This window comes from Chiloscyllium punctatum, chromosome 49 (assembly GCF_047496795.1).
Source record: "Chiloscyllium punctatum isolate Juve2018m chromosome 49, sChiPun1.3, whole genome shotgun sequence".
NCBI lineage: Eukaryota > Metazoa > Chordata > Chondrichthyes > Orectolobiformes > Hemiscylliidae > Chiloscyllium > Chiloscyllium punctatum.
Window position 1 is genome coordinate 22,307,384 of NC_092787.1, and position 17,781 is coordinate 22,325,164.

Genomic DNA, 17,781 nt, shown 5'->3' on the forward strand with positions numbered 1-17,781 from the left:
AGGGATACAGAAGCTTGTTTCTTTGTAACCACTAAACATTAACGTTAATTGCTTCAACAGTTTCTGGTCTCGCCCCAAGCCACTCTATTGCATTGTTAAACAGTAAAAGGTCAAACAACACCAGAAAAGTAAAACTGCACAAAATATTCCCTGATCACTTTAAAAATTTCTGCAGCTATTTTTGCACAATACTTTCACTCCAATGAAGAACCATAAGTCTCAACTGTCCTTGAATGTCTTCCAAACTGTATGGTTATGGGTGCACCTAGTCTTAGAGGGTGGAATCATCCAGCCCCAAATGAAATTAATAATAGCAAATCAGTTGGCAAAATATGGTGAGAACAGAAACAAGATTCTGGGAAAACAAAAGAGAAAAGCTCACTTTTCCATTCAAGGTTTTAATGGAAAGATGAGAATCTCTCTAATAAGTGACAAGGGTACTATTTGCATGCATTAAAATCGCATTATCTAAATTTATTTCACTTATATGGAGTTTGCTATTTTCTCAGGCGGTGGGGAGAAATTAGATGTTGACAATTCCCAACATGAATGTCTGGGCAGAAACCTGGCATTAGCAACTTGCCAGCACATTGTCAGATATCCATCTTGGCCAACATTTCCCAGCACCCCAGGGAACACTCTACAGGAAGCCTCCACCTACAATCTTCATCAAATGAAGGGGGACATTGACATACGTACAGCCACATTAGTGCACATTTGGGGCTAACATAACACACTGCATTTTAGAACTCACCAACACCTTATATTACTACTGCAAGACTGCTTTTCTGACAACGACCCGCTTCAAGCATAGGAACAGGATATTTCACAGTGCTCTTCGCTAGGTCTCTTAGCACTCACTTATTTTGAGCCTGTTTGAATACATCCAAGCATGTCTGTCTTCCTTTACCTTTCAACACTGACAGATAGCCAGGCTGTCATATTTGGCAGCAATTAATAGTGATGGGGAACTATGGTCAGTCAGAAAGCTGGTGCTCCATCAGTAAGGAAAGGTGGTGAGGTATCTTGAGAGATATAAATAGGAACTGCAGAGGGCAGGAAGTGTGCTGAGTTCATATGAATCACAGGTCTCAACCCCACAGGCGATCAGTGAGCCATTGTACATTAAAATATTTAAACGAACAAACACTTTTGAAAAACGATCTGTATCAAACACATTGATCTATTCGTTGTGGAAATTGTGACAAAGGCAGGACATGCATTGACCAATGCAGTGCCAAAATAGAAGAAAAAGACCAGAAGAAAAGACCATAGGAGGAAATTAATGGTATCAAGAAAGAAAACCTCAGTCATTATTAAATCCGTTAACTGGCAGTGTCAGTGATAAACACAAGTGGCTGTATGTTGAAGACTTCATTTACAATCTTTCAATTGAAAAAGTACATAATACACTTTTTATGCCTCATTTAAATATCAAATTCTAAAGGACGCATAAAGAATAAAATGTATATTTAATAACAATTTTTTTAAAAAGTGGTTTGTTTGATGACACATATTCTTTAAGTACATTTGAGGAAAAATGCATTTAATTGCGAAAGGTTGATGATTACTGATCTATAGCATAGGACAACTGGATAAATCCATTAAACTAACCTTTTGGTGACTTGGACTTTCCACAATCTGCTGTTTAAGTTTAAACTCCTTTTCGGTAATCTCTCTCATTTTTAAGTTCACCTGAAATGGCAAGGCAGCAAAGAGATGCATCTTAAAACGGAAATAAATAGGTGTAGGTAAATATGTCATGGAGGGCAGGGCATTGGAAAAATAAAATACTAGTTGTATTCCTAACAGATAAGCCCTGATTGAGGAAACATAAAACTAGGAAAACAACCTTTCAGTTTCTTATTTTCCAGCAAACAACATTAGGTAAACACTTTTATTAAATGTATCTTGTACATAAACATCTAATAAAGAGCTTTGAAGAATGTTTAAAAACGTGTAACAATTCTTCGAGACAGGTCACTCTGAAGTAGAAAAGAGATTAAAAACAAAATGCTGGAAAAAAATTGCCTTTTTTAAAATAAGAGGTTACATGTCTGAAATTATAAATATGACATATTTAAAACATGTTGCACACTTGTAAAATTAACAGCTGTCAATGCTCACTCAAGAGTCAAAAAGTTGTGAATTTACTTTTAACTCCAGAGCCCTCAACACAACTACCTAGGCTGACACTGCAGTGCATATTGACACTAATGACAAATGTGCCAGCTTCCAACTGAAATATTAAAATGGGGCGCCATCTGCTTTCTGTAGTTAACATAAAAGGTCTCAAGATATTACTTCAAAGAACAGGTGAATTATCTAATATTCTGACAAATATTTATCCTTTTAAATTATCTGGTCATTCTCACATTGCTGTTTGTGAGAACTTGCCTTGTTCATTACTGACTAAACATTTCTCTATGCTGCAACAATGCAAAAGTACTTAACTGGTCATTTAGCACTCTGGGATGTACTGTAGTCCTGAGAGGTGATTTATACCACAAACAATACAGATTAGTTACAATTCAAAATGCAATCTTCCTAGTTCACCAACATTAAACTATACAGTCACCATCATTTTTGGTCTAACATTTGAGGTACTACTATGATCTCACAGTAACATCAAAATTATGAGTTAGCTTTAATGCCCATCAACATACAATCTCGTCAGGTCCACCTGCCTTACAGCCAACAGGAAGCAATGCCCAATCATAGCTAACCAGTAATCAGACTGAAAACAATGAAGTTTCTGCAAACAAATTATCCACTAAATATCATCTTTGATATACTAAATGCCATTCTTTACCATGTTTCAAGGGAAATATAAAGGACTTGAAAGCTATAACTTTAAAAGTCATGTCGGAGATTTTACATGTATCAATTTTGTAAGCGAACTATCACTGCAGGTAACCAGTTGGATCAATTATTAAGTCAGCCAAATTAATCCTTATAATTCATAACAGCATTACAATAATAAAAAAAAACAACATTTTGAAGTTAATGAAGAACTCAAATACACTGCCTTCTTAGTGCAACATGCATTTTCATCATTGTAACTTTATTCAACCAGCTGATCAACAATCTGGCCTTTTGCCAACGTAGCTAGCTGCCTGAATATCAACTGAACCAACAACCTTCTGCGATTATTGACTGTTGCTATTCATTGCTAACTATTCTATGTTGCTAAGCATTTGTTGGGGTAATTACACCTTTACAAAACAACACAAAAAGAATACTACACTAAATGCATGGCATAAACTAAGCTTTTGATAGTTCCTAACTTAGAAATGTAATGAAGTTGAAATGTCTTTCTGTATATTTAACACTGGAAAATTGAAAACCTGCATTGGCTCCAGTGCTTGGGCATCCCCGCCATGTGCTGGTAACGAGGACTGCACAAAGTGTGCCAGGTATAGTCAGACCAGAGCACATAGCCCTTCGATTGTGACTTCTTCAGAACTGTACATTATTGTTTTGTTTGGCTCTCAAGCTCTAAAGTCCACTGCTTTTGAGATTCAAAATTTTCCTAGTTTTACTTTTACTTCAGACGAATTTTATTAGAGAGAAAAAAAATATATGGAAAAATTAGTAATAGAAAATAGCATGATCACCATGTGAGATTTTCAAATCTCCCCGGTAAACTGGCAGGGAAAGAAAACAAATGGGAGAAAAGGGGATGAATTTGAAAGAAACAACACACACAAGATCCACTTTGGTCCCACTATGTCAAAAGCCCAACAGAGAAGCAAGTGCAGCAAGATCACATAACAGGAAATGAACTGGAGCAGAGAAATGAAGCAAAGAAGTTGTGGTCAAATCATAACAAGATTTAAGACAATTATTTGGAAAAGTATAGCTGGCACAAAGCTTGGAGAAAACAACCAAGAAAGTAAAAATAAATTGGAGAAAAATTATCCATTCACAGGATGTGGGCATTGCTAGGACAGTATTTACTGCTCATCCCTAATTGCCCAGGGGCATTAAGCATCAATCACATTGCTGTGGGTCTGAAGCCACATGTAGGCCAGACCAGGCAAGGACATCAACAGAACAGATGGGTTTTCCCAACAATCGACAATGGTTTATAGTTTTCATTTGATCCTTAATTCCAGATGTCACTGAATTCAAATTCCACCATCTGCCAGAGCAGGAGGTGAACCTGGATCTCTTAGAACATTACCTAGGACTTTGAATCAATAGTTTATCAATAGCAACCTTAAAAGGAAAGATTAACAAAATTCAAGAGATGGCTTAGTAGTATTATCGCTGGACTGTTAACCCAGAGATCCACATAATATTCGGAGGACCTGGGTTCAAATTCTCTCATAGCGGATGGTGGAATTTGAATTCAATACAAATAAAATCTAGAATTAAGGGTTTAATGATGACCATAAATCCACTACCAATTGTTGGAAAAACCCATCTCATTCACTCATGCCGTTTAGGGAAGGAAAGTGCCATCTGTACCTGGTCTGGCCTACATATGAGTCCAGACACAAAGCACTATAGTTGAATCTTAACTGTCACCTGGGAAATTAAGGATGAGCAATAAATGCTACCTAGCCAGTTACGCCTTCATCCCATGAATGAATGGCTTTCTTCTACACTGTGGGGATTCTATGATTCTATGAAATGGATCTAATTTGGAAGCTATGAACTTATGTTCACAATGGATATAAAGATCTTGAAAGAGCAAATTAGAGTTATGGCTTTGAAATGTGCAAACAATGTTGAATTTTGAGGTTTAGCTAGTAACTATAAAGTCAGAAGTCACACGACACCAGGTCATAGTCTAACAGGTTTATATTAGAATCACAAGCTTTCAGAGTGCTGCCCCTTCGTCACCTGATGAAGGTGCAGTGCGCCAAAATCTTGTGATATCAAATAAACCTGTTGGTTTTTAACCTGGTGATGTGTGACTTCTGACTTTGCCCACCCTCGTCTAAAACTGGTACCTCCACATCATAACCATAGGAAGACAAAAATAAACTTCCAAAATGAACAGCTATATGCAGATGACATTTAGTAAAAATGTGAAGCAATTCATTTGGTGGGAGGAATAAAGAATGCTTCTCATTCCTTAAGAGAAGAAGGGAAAGGTAGGTGGAAGATAAAAAATATATTTTAGTTTGTATGTTTTAAAATACTGCTTACCTTGCAAGTCTAATAAAGAATTCACGTCCGAATAGCTGACTCATCTATTCCCTCCAGAGATGCTGTATAACCTGTTTAGTGTTCAGCATATTCTGTTTTTATTACAGATTTCCAGAGTCTGCAATTTATATTCAACTATTTTCATGCTGTTTCTTGAGGTATAAATATTGGCCAAGACACCAGGAAAACCTGAGGCAGCTGGTAGGTCTCAACTCAATATCTCCTCAAAAAGACAACACCTTCAAAAATGTGAATTCTCCAGTAGTACAGTAGAACAGCTTAAAGTGTCTGAAGACTCTGATGTGGCATTTATGTGCTACCACTGAGTTAAGGTTTAATTAACTGGGAATGAATATGGAGAGAAGTGAAACACAAGTTTTCAATGTACAGGCAGCACAGTTTTATACATTTACCTTATTTATCCAGAACACCATGGCATCTTCCAGATCATACGGCAATTCCTTTGAGGCACTAAATGTAGAGAAACGCTTCACAGAGGCCACTACTTTTTCAATGCTGATCATCTCTACTGTATAAGCCATCATCAGTGCATCAATCAAAGCCATGTGGGCACTCTGGAGAGGCAGAAACAGGTGACCGCTATGTTACTTTTAAGAAGAAACCATGTTTTGTGCTTCATTCATAACACTGGGAGTTCATGCATAGATGAATGAATAGTCTGGATTTAACTTTAATATTTTTGTAGAAAGTCGAAAGGGAGGTCTGCAGATGCTGGAGATCAGAGTCGAGAGTCTGTTGCTGGAAAAGCACAGCAGGTCAGGCAGCACCCGAGAAGCAGGAAAAACAACGTTTCGGGCCAGAGCCCTTCATCAGGAGGGCTCTGGCCTGAAACGTCGATTCTCCTGCTCATCGAATGCTGCTTGACCTGCTATGCTTTTCCAGCAACACACACTTGACTTTTTGTAGTACTGTCAAGCTACAGAATTTAAAAACTTAATTGTTCAAACTCAGCCCATGCTTTCAGACAAGACAGGTTTCAATAACAGTGCCCCAAACTGCCCCTATTTGAATCCCTGAAAGTCATTGAATTGCACTGTTCAAGTCAACAGCTATCAGCTCTGAATTCTTCATAACAATACTTACAATCTGCAACACAAATGTAAAATAAGTATGATAGGTACAGAAAATGCTTGAAATGCACAACAATTTGAAGAGATAGTTCTAGCTTAATATGTACCAAAAACCTTTCAATTAATGAAATAAACTGCATCAGAATGTTCGCTAGTAAAACTGATGCTGCCAAATTACAAATGTCTAGCACTACCAAAGCTCATCTTTTTCAGCCATTGATGTGGCCCAAGGAAATTATAATGCTCAGTGGAACGGAGGTATCTGAAAGACATGTTCATTGTTTCTGGCTTTTCATTTCTATCTTCTGCTCATTATATTGATGAGCTGCAATGGAAAAGATACTGCCATCAATACAAGCATTTGATAATTGCGTCAGTGTTGTAGAGCGTCCTGAATTAGGTCATTTACTCCAATGTCTGGTCATAATTACTGAAGTTGAACAGTGGCCACTCTACAAAATTCTCAGTTCCTTAAGTCCCTATTTTCACAATTCATCTTGTCAGCTTACAATAAAAGACTTTCTGCATCAGCCAAGTAACTTCAAATTAATAGACAAACACAGCAAAGAGACAGACATTATTTGCAAAGACAGCATCAGCATTCATGCCATGGCCTGGAAAACAGAATAACTTTTAGTCGTGATTAACAAGGGAGTCAATGGTTATTGAGAGTGGGTGGGAAAAGTGGAGTTGACACTAGAATCAGATCAACCATGACTTTGTTAATTGGCGAAGCAGGCTAGAGGGCCCATATTGCCCAGTCCTGCTCCTAATTTCTTTGTTCATACTAAAATAGTTGCAATAAACAGCATACAGAAAATGGTTAAAAAAGGAACCTCCAGCAAGGTTTTAGGAAACATTAACACAAATAAAGTAAAATATTAACCACTTGAAAGTATTTCCAATAGATTTCAGAGAAAATGATCTCTACTTAAACATAAAATTGATTTTTAAGACCAAGAGAGCAAGTGCAGGTATCATAACAGCATCACAAGTATCAAAATGTAGATGATTTGCATTACTGTCAGGTTATCATCTCCAACTATGCAGTTTTGACATAATTAACAGCACAAGCAAAAGGTAAGTTTGTGGAAGCCAGTGTTGCTGCCCCAATTAGAATTCATTTATTTCCCTGGACTCTCAATTCTCATATTAGCCCAGATCCTGTAACTGTTAGCTCAACATACGAGCACTCTAACATCAGAATATAAAATCATACTGTGACAGAAAACAAAGAAGCAAACCCTTGCTTTGGACTGGCAAAACATACTGCAAATCTCATGCCAGAATAAAACAATCACAGAACAGCATCAAACCACCAACAATATTGCAAGGGGGCTGGGCAATGGTTCACAGAGAATGCAACAAACTCCTAGCCTAAAGCTGGAGTAGAGTGAGCACCAGGAAATATAAAGACACGATCAGTTACGACCATACACTATGTAGTATTACAGTCAACAATGAGGACTTCTCTCAACTCATCAGTCAAGCAACAGTATCTCGCGGGTTGTATGACCATTAGTATATATTCTTTGGAGGATCAGTGTGGACTTGTTGGGCCAAAGGACTTGTTTCCACACTGTAGGGAATCTAATCTAACTTTTTTAAGAAAAGTTGAAATAGAAAACAGTCTGTGAACCACAGAAACTAGTTAAGCCCTTGTAATGTGCAGGACAGGTTTCCATTCAAATAGTCCTCAGCAGTTCAGATAGCAAGACCAATTCTCTATCCAAAAAGAATGACCAACTTCGAACACAAAGGACTGCCCAAATACATTTAAAATACTCCCTGCTTCATTACATTCAATATCACAATTTTCTATCCAGCAACCACCATCCCCCTGCCAAAACTAACAACTGACTGCAACCAAAGTACTGATACAAATGTCTTTAGAACACAGTGATAATGGCAGATAACTTTAGCCATGCAATTATTTCTGTGCTATGCTTTTTGATTTTCCAACCCATATATGACAGAAAGCTAACTTAATAATTCAAAAATGACAGACTAGTCTAGAGATATTGGATAGCCACTAATTTAAATTTTTAAAAACTTAAAGGTTTAAAGAAGCAGCAGAATATTTTTCCCTCACCATTTTGATTGGAGACTGCACGAGGTCAGATTCTGAAACTGGTAAATCATCAGTTTCCATGACATAAATGCCTTTGCGAGACAATGCTTGAATGACAGGCTGATGACCCTGCAATGCAGCCACCTGATCCCCTTTCAGAATTAGGCTGCAGACACGACAATAGAGTTCACTCGACAGCAGCAGCTTAATGACAGGTGGTTTAATGTGTTCCTGGTCATACTGGTCAGTGTAGAAAGCATCTCTTAAATCCTCCGGGATATTATCTGTAACAAATCACAGATTGGTTAGAAGCAGCTACGAAAGTTTACAGCAAATCATATCTACTGTTATCATAAGAAACTTCTGTCATTTCTATCCTAAATAGAGGTCTATAATGAAACAGCTAGAGTCCCAATTCTTGGGCTTGGTTAATATTAAAACCTGTAAAATATAATAATATAAGCATGCTCACTCCAGAACACTTAGTTTGAAAGGAATTTACTTATGGGTTTCTAAATAAACTCAAATTTATATAGAGTCAGTTCTCATATAACGTGACAGTTCTATTCTTGTACAATCGCGCAGTGTAAGAAAATCATGCAATAGCAATGCCATTTAAATTAATGAGGCCAGAATCAAGTTATATCCAATATAGGTAAGCAAAGTTCGCAGTCTACAAATAAATATCTAAATTCTTCAATCGATTTAAAGCCAATTCGCGAAGAATTGCTGATATAGCAGAGCTGAAAAATGTGTTGCTGGAAAAGCGCAGCAGGTCAGGCAGCATCCAAGGAGCAGGAGAATCGACGTTTTGGGCATAAGCCCTTCTTCAGGAAACCTTGGATCCTGCCTGACCTGCTTCACTTTTCCAGCAACACATTTTTCAGCTCTGATCTCCAGCATCTGCAGTCCTCACTTTCTCCTCATTGATATAGCAGAGCCAACTGTATACATATAAAAAGATCAAAATAATCAAATTATTTAAGAAGTCAACAACAACAATAGCATATCGCACTGTGATAACCCCTACAAGGACCAAGAGGAATCATGAATGAATCTCTTCCTGGAGCTCACTGAGCATGATTTCCCTTGGTAAAAAGTTAAAAAGGAAGTTTTTTTAAAAAAGCAGGGCTTCGTATAAAAGAGAGAAAAAACAAAGCTTGAGGCAGTGGTATATTCCCTCCCTTTGAGCCAGGAGCCCTGGATTAAAGACTCACCTGTTGCTGAGATTTGTAATGACATCTCTGAGCAGGCTGAATTGAAATTATAATAAAGCAGGGCTTTGTATAAAAGAAGAAAAAAAAAACAGGGCTTCAGGCTCGTGTGCCACAGCTGTAGTTTCTCTACTTCTGAGCTGGGAGGCCTGGATTCAAGTCTCACCAGCACCAGAAATGTGTAAGCACATCTCTGAACAAAGTTAAAAATCACCCAACACCAGGTTTAATTGGAAGCACACTAGCTTTCAGAGCGACGCTCCTTCATCAGGTGGTAGTGGAAGCTCAATCCCAACACAGAATTTATAGCAAAAATTTACAGTGTGATGTAACTGAAATTATACATTGAAAAATTGATTGTCTGTTAAACCTTTCATCTGTTAGAATACAGTGATAGTTCCACTTCTTTCATGTGTAATTCACAAAACCACTTTTTAAAAAAAGTTGCATTCTCGGGTTAGCTGTTAACAATGGTGATAGCTAGACAATATGTTGAAGGTGTTGGCCCCCTATGTTCTCTGTCTATGCCATGTTGTTTAGACTGATTCTAATCTAAAAAGTGAGATAACAGAGTTTTACATAAATTCATGCAGTTTTTGAGCTCAGAGTTCTACACGAATGCATGCAGTTTTTAAGCAGAGTATAATATAACCCTGCAAGTACAAATTCACCCCACAAAATATATGTGTGATTGTGGGACTTTATCTGTCTGTGTGCCTGTCTGGGTTGGGGGTTGTAAGTGTGAGAAAGTGTATGTATGTATGTGTAGTGAGTGCAGAGTGTCTTAAGTCTGTGAGGGGGTGCATGTGAGAGTGTGGGAGGGTCTGTGTACATGTCTGTGTGTAGGAGTGCCTGTGTGTGCGTGTGAGAGTGTGCGTGTGCGCACGCTTATGTATATACAGTGCAAAGGTGGTCACCTGTAATGTGACATGAACCCAAGGTCCCGGTTGAGGCCCTCCCCATGGGTTCATGTCACATTACAGGTGACCACCATTGCACTACACACACATATTCTTATATAGGCACTCCTATACACACAGACGCACACACAGATATCCACACACACCCTTACAGACACACACACACTCCCACACTCTCACATGCACCCCCTCACAGACTTAAGACACTCTGCACTCACTATACACACACACTCCCATGCACACATATATTTTGTGGGGTGAATTTGTACTTTCAGGGTTACATTGTACTTTGCTCAAAAATTGCATGCATCCGTGTAGAACTCTGGGCTCAAAAACTGCATGAATTTATGTAAAGCTTCATTATCTCACTTTTTAGATTAGAAACAATCTAAACATCATGGCATAGACAGAGAACACAGAGTCTAGCTATCACCATTGTTAACAGCTAACCTGAGAATGCAACTTTTTAAAAAAAGAGGTTGTGATTTACACATGAAAGAAGTGAAACTATCACTGTATTCTAACAGATGAAAGGCTTAACAGACAATCCATTTTTCAATGTATAATTTCAGTTACATCACACTGTAAATTTTTGCTATAAATTCTGTGTGTTAGGATTGAGCCCTCCACTACCACCTGATGAAGGAGCATCGCTCTGAAAGCTAGTGTGCTTCCAATTAAACCTGTTGGACTATAACCTGGTGTTGTGTGATTTTTAACTTTGTACACCCCAGTCCAACACTGGCATCTCCAAATCATCTCTGAACAGTTTGACTAAACAAGACAGACATGCAGGATTTCTCCCTCGAATTCCATTTTGATATAGCCCCTTCTGTCTCTCTCTATCTCCTCAATTTTGATGGTTTGCATTGCCCTGAATGGATTTTGCTTGTAAATATTTAATTGGTTACACGGGAGATTACTGGCGGTAATTAAAGGGAAGAAAACAAAAAAGGTCATGGTGATTTTGGTGGTGGGAAAGTCGCTAAGATGTATGTGATAGTACTTCTAGGTATAGAAAGAAAAAGGTGGTCTTGTGGTATCATGATAGCGTCCCTCCCTATGAAACAGGAGAACCTGAATTCAGATCCTATATGTTCCAGAGGTATGTAACAACATCTTTAAACGATGATTAGAAAATATAAAAGAGTTGATGATTTAAAGAAATAAAGCAGACTCAGGGTTCTTGTGGCAAAGTGGTAGCGTCTCTATCTCTGAACTAGGAAGCCTCGGTTCAAGTCTCACCTGGTCCAGAGGTGTGTAATAACATCTCTGAACAGGTTGTTTACAAAATCTAAAAACACGGCTTAAGTTTGACTTGATGTAAATAAAATTGATTTCATTCTTATTAAAAAAACAGACCCATCACATTGCCCACAATAAGCTTCAAAAGTAAATTTCTAGTTGGCTGCACAGGTAATTACCAGTGGCAGTTAACAGCCTAAAAATAAAAACACAATCATGGTGATTGGGTGGTGGGGTGAAAGTTGTTTGTTTTTGAGGGATAACACTTTCAGATGTTAAAAAAACCCAGACGCATATATTTTTAAAAAAGCAGATCCAGAGGGTGACCATTAACAGGTCCAGGTAGTGGGCTTTGTAGGTGAATCATTTCTCCTGACTCTCTACCACCATCCTCGGTTACGTTAGTGCCTGGGTGTCACTGGAGGAGAAGCATGTAGTGTCTATCAAAGCAGTTGATGCCTTTAGAGAGGTGGGTACCACAAGGGATATTGTGTTTTGGTTCCCCCTGTGCAATTCTATTTTGATTTAATCTCTTCCCACTCGCACTTCACCCTCCTCACTTTTGATGGTTTACATTGCCCATAATGGGCTTTGCTTGTAAACCTTAACTGGCAGCATTTTGATTTCTGGTGGTGAACAGATAAAAACAAAAACAAAAACAAAGTGACCCAAAACACTCATGGCATAGCGATAGTGCTCCTAGCTGTGGGCAGTGATAGCCTAGGTTCAAGTCCCACCTGCTCTAGGGGTGTGTCATAACATCTCTGAAAAGGTTGTTGAAAAAAATATCTGTAAGACAAAACTCTCTAGAGTGACTAGGGTTTCTGGACGTGTTTTGTCTACTTGTTTGGGTTTGTTGCTGAGAAGTCAGTGGACTGTGTTCATTGGGTAACTATTCTTTTTGAATACATGGTATAGGTGATTCTTTGTATTCAAAAAGAATGGGTACCCAACGAATACAGTCCACCGATTTCTCAGCAACAAACCCAAACAAGCAGACAAAACACATCCGGAAACCCTAGCCGCTCTCCCCTACATCAAAGGCATCTCGGAAATGACTACCAGACAACTCAGACCCCTTGGCATCATGTTAGCCCATAAACCCACCAACACACTAAAACAGCAGCTAATGAACTTGAAAGACCCTACACAGACAAGAAAAACTAATGTCATTTACAAAATACCGTGCAAGAACTGTAAACACACACTACATTGGACAAACAGGCAGAAAACTAGCCACGAAAAGGTATGACCCTCCCTGACTAGTATCCTTACATACAGTTAAGGAAGGACAACACATCCATCCAAGGACAAACCAAACAGAGATAAGCATGAGAATTCCGAGAAGCATGGCATTCCAACTGGAACTCTATCAACAAACACACCTAGTTAGACTCTATCTACTACCCTTTGAGAAAAATAACAGGAAATGACATCACCACAGGAAATGGCATCACCAACTCAAAGACACCCAAACATATAAATAGAAAACAGAAATCATCAACAATGCTTCGTCCAGAGGCCCACTGAAGATGTTACCTAATATGATGATGAAACATCTGGAAATGAACCTACCAGCTCAGCAAGCAAAGCTACATCAAGTAATTCCTATATTTTGGTGTTCAACAATAAACAATGTTCCATTCCAGTCACTTTTCCATAGTTATTTCAAGCACTGATTCCATTCATACTCATTTTAAAGTAAATATATTCAAAACAGTTCTATATGGACATCAAGAAATCTATTAAAGATGCTAAAAAGATAAAGAGTCTTTAAAAATAACGTGGTGAACCACAGAGTGTCTTTTTCATAACAAAATATCCTAATGTTCTTAAAACAGATTATCAAGTCAGGGATAAGTTTGGGAAGTTTAGTGTCAAGGGGAAGAGTGACTTAAGAATACAGAGGAACCTCGATTATCCGAAGATGATTTCAAGGTCCTGCAAAAACATTACAAACATTCAATTTACCTGTACTGAAGATGATGTGAAAACGCTGGCGAAAACAAAGAAACACAAGCAGCTCAAGCATCAGCAACTGGATTATTTTTTAGGTAAGGATAGTTACACAGCTCTTTGCAAAAGTAAGTGTATTACAGTGTTCCCAGCACTTTACCCAGCCATTCATTTAAAAACAAAAAGGCCGATAACATAAACGCATGCACAAGGAAGGGCTTCCATCTTTCTATCGGAAGACTGAGTTCCCAGAAACTGATAGCATACTGTAAATGGTCTTGCGATTGTAGAAGCTGTTCGGGACCTTGTTTAATGCTGGGATTTCATGGTAAGGGCTTAGTTCTTCTCATTTTAACCTGTAATTAGCAGACTGCAAAGATTTGTTTGCAGATTCATTAAAATTATAGATTTAAACAAATTTTCTGGGAGACCACAGCATTGGATCAATATGGCTTTCCCTGTTTAAGCTAAATTCGATTATCTGAATGAAATAGTGGTCGCCCATCTCATTTGGATAGTTGAGTTTCCTCTGTATGCTGGTATGCAGAGCTCAAGTAAACAACAAAAAAAAGAAAAGATGAAGCGAACACACAGAAATGATCTGTGAAATAGATACACTGGGTAACAAAGCCAAAACAGTTTAGAGGGCACCGTCATGCAAGAATTTGAAATGAATTTGGGGGTTGGGGGGGGGGGGGGGGGGGGGGGAAGGGGAGAAGAAAAAGCAGAGATTTAGATCAGTTAAGTAAGATATTCATTTAGACAAATTCCACAGTCGTGATAGGCTGAAAGCCTTTTTCTGTGCATTAACAAGTTTGTAATTTGGAGTTGAGGTCATACAGTGTGCAGAAGGAATGTGGAGGAAATTGTTCAGAGATCGGGCCTTAAAGGTGTAGATGAATGAGGAATATTGCCTAGCTTCATTCCTGGATAACTTATTCTGTAAGAAGGTCTACATTAAAAGTTATTAATTAAAATTGCAATGTTTCAAAAAGAAGCATTCACATTTTGGAATTGCATTATATTTTATTTTAATATTAAATTCCATGACATCCGACAAAAACAGAGCACAAAACTATATAATTCTTTTTAACTTTCATTACTTCTGAACATCTATCAATTAAAACTATCACATTGCAATTTTTAACAATCCTGATACATCTTCTTAATACTCTTAATGCATTGATTTCACATTCACTTCATACCTTTTAAAAATATTACCTATTTATAATTTCTGCATTAATTTTATCAACTCCATTTTAAGTACCAGAATCACTATTAAAATATTAAAAACACATTAGCAGGTGATAAGCTGGGACAGAGACTCCGAACTACACACTGGCTTGCACTCCTGATAGAATGATGAAGCAAGATTCACACTGGGCCAGAAAAGTCATTGCCTAACTTAAGTATTATCTTTATTACTTTATATACATTGCCTGAATGGTTTAAGTTCTAAATGAACATAAGCATTGAGTGTGTAGATTCCTAGAACTCTAGTTTAGGTTGCACTAAAAAAAACAATCAACCCACTCTCTTACCATTTCCTAACAGTCCAACATTTTTTTCCTTCAAGTATTCAACCAATTCCCATTTGAAAGTTGCTAACAAATCTGCCTTTAACATTTTTAGGCATGCATATGAAATCATATTTGCATGATACATAAAAAAATCTTATGCCAATTACTTTAAATCCATATGTTCTTGTTACAGCTGCTTCTGCCAACAGAAACAATTCCCCCCTATTTACTACAAGCCCTCATTTGTCTTTTGTATATGTAGCACAGTTCAACATTCCAGGTTGATAGTCATAAAAATAGCAACAAATTCCTTGCATTCTTTTGCGATGCTTAATACTTGAATATAACCATTTATAGACAAAAGATAGAATACCAGGGAATAATAACTGCTTCTTTATCAAATTAAGAAACCTGAAGCATTCAACAGACTGGATGAATTACAGGATTACTATAAATCCATAAGGCTAAGATTTGAAATTGGAGTAGACCTCATTATGCAACTTTAAAAAATGAATAAAATGGAAACACAAGTAATTTAGAACTTTAAAACATAAAAATAGATCCTTCCATCATCGCTTAAGAAATAGAATATAGAACAAAGAAAGAAGTTGAATTGTTACAAAGATCATTGTCAGTGTCTTGTTGGAACGATAAATTAACTTCTTAGGATCCCAATCTAGGGAGAACAGAAAAAATAGTGAAAAAGGAAGGTCCAAATATGACCACGGATGTTGAGTTATAATAATTATAGGGCAACTCAACTTGGGGCTTTTGCCACTATAGCTGAAAAGGTTATGAAATGACGTCCTGAGAGAACACGAATAATTATCTAGAATTAACAGGATTTTCACTCATCATAAAAAACTATACCAAAACCCAAAGGGAACAAGGAGATATGGATCAGAAAAATAATATTCAGCTCACGGAGGAATGAATGCTAAAAACCAAATTTCACTTCATAAACGACCAATTAACCAGTTTAGAAGATGAGTACGGATTCAAGTAGTTAGTATACCGCACTGAATCAGACACCAAAACCACTGCAGGCTAATAACTTGATTGACTAATGTTAAATCAAGGCTTGCACGACTTGGTGCATTAAGTTTCCAAATAAGCTTTCTGATTTTATCAATACACATATATATTTTAAGTTCCTCATTCCAAAACTACCGTTGCAGTAAATTGCCTTTACAAATAACAAACTTAATTATCAGCTATTTACAAAAAGCCATAAAAATCAGTTGCAATCCTGTAAGAATTACTGAAATTGCACTTATAACTCCACCTACATTGTTCTTGAAATTTCAAATCACCTGCACTCACAACAAACTATCAACCAGCAAATTTTGCACAAACATTTCAACCTATCTTAAAATAACACAGAAGCAATATAGAGTCATAGAGGCACACAGCATGGAAACAGATCCTTCGGTCCAACTAGTCATGCTGATCATAAATCCAAATTCAACTAGTCCTACCTGCCTGTGCTTGGCTCATATCGCCAAACATTTCCTATTCATGTTGTTACCTATATGTATTTTAAACAATTTAACTGCACCCATATCCACCACTTCCTCTGGAAGTTCATTTCACACACGAACTACTTTCGGTGTAAGATAATTACCTCTCATGTCTTTTTGAACTTTACTCCTCTCATCTTTAAAAAAAGATGAGCCCTAGTCTTGAAATCTCACATCCTCAGGGGGAAAAAAAAACACCTGCCATTTTCCTTACCCATACCCCTCATGATTTTATAAACCTTCATAAGATCACCCCTCAACCTCCTCCGCTCCACAAATGAGGTCCCAGTCTACCCAGCCTCTCCTTCTAACCCAAATGCTTCATTGCTGGCAACATCCTGGTAGATCTATTCTGAACCCTCTCCAGCTTAATATCCTTCTTATAACTGGGCAACCAGAATTGGACACAGTACTCCAGAAGAGGCCTCACCAATATCTTGTATAACAAATTCCCAACTCCTATACTTAGAAGGTCTAAGCAATGAAAGCAAGCATGATAAGTGCCTTCTTAAACACCCTATCTATATGAGATGCAAACTTCAAAGAATTATGTACCTGAACCCTCATGTCTCTGTTCTACAGCACTACTTAAGGCCCTACTTTTAACTGTACAAGTCCTGCCCTTGTTTGTTTTACCGAACTGCAATACCTCACATTTTTCTAAATTAAACTCCATCTGCCACTCTTCAGCACATGGACCCAATTGATCAAGATCTCTTTGTAATCTTAGATAGCGTTCTTCACTGTCCACTATATCACCAATCTTACTGACATCCGCAAAATTACTAACCATGGCTCCTATATTCTCATCTAAATCATATATATGAATGCCAAGCAAAAGCAGACTGAGCACTGATCCCTGTGGATGACTGGGATGAGGGAAGTGAATGCACGATCACCAAGTTTGCGGATGACACAACAGTACATGGGAGAGCAAGTAACCATGACGAAAATTCAGGATGTCTGCAGAGGAATATAAACAGGTTAAGTATTTGGGGAAAGAAACTTGGCAGATGGAATAAAATGGAAGAAAGTGTAAAAGGTGTTGTAATTTGGCAGTGGATATTATTTAAATGGAAAAGAT

At 37.7% G+C, this 17,781-nt stretch overlaps 1 protein-coding gene across 4 annotated transcripts in view; it reads right to left on the reverse strand.

The window, feature by feature from the left end:
• camsap1b (calmodulin regulated spectrin-associated protein 1b) overlaps nt 1-17,781 on the reverse strand; it is a 111,246-nt gene that overhangs the window by 51,150 nt on the left and 42,315 nt on the right. For all 4 annotated transcript variants that reach the window (XM_072565817.1, XM_072565820.1, XM_072565819.1 and 1 more), the window contains exons 2-4: nt 8,344-8,606; nt 5,574-5,735; nt 1,615-1,695 (exon numbers count right to left, since the gene is read on the reverse strand). In XM_072565817.1, coding sequence (XP_072421918.1) covers nt 1,615-1,695; nt 5,574-5,735; nt 8,344-8,606 — 506 coding nt within the window. The remainder of the gene's footprint in view (nt 1-1,614; nt 1,696-5,573; nt 5,736-8,343; nt 8,607-17,781) is intronic.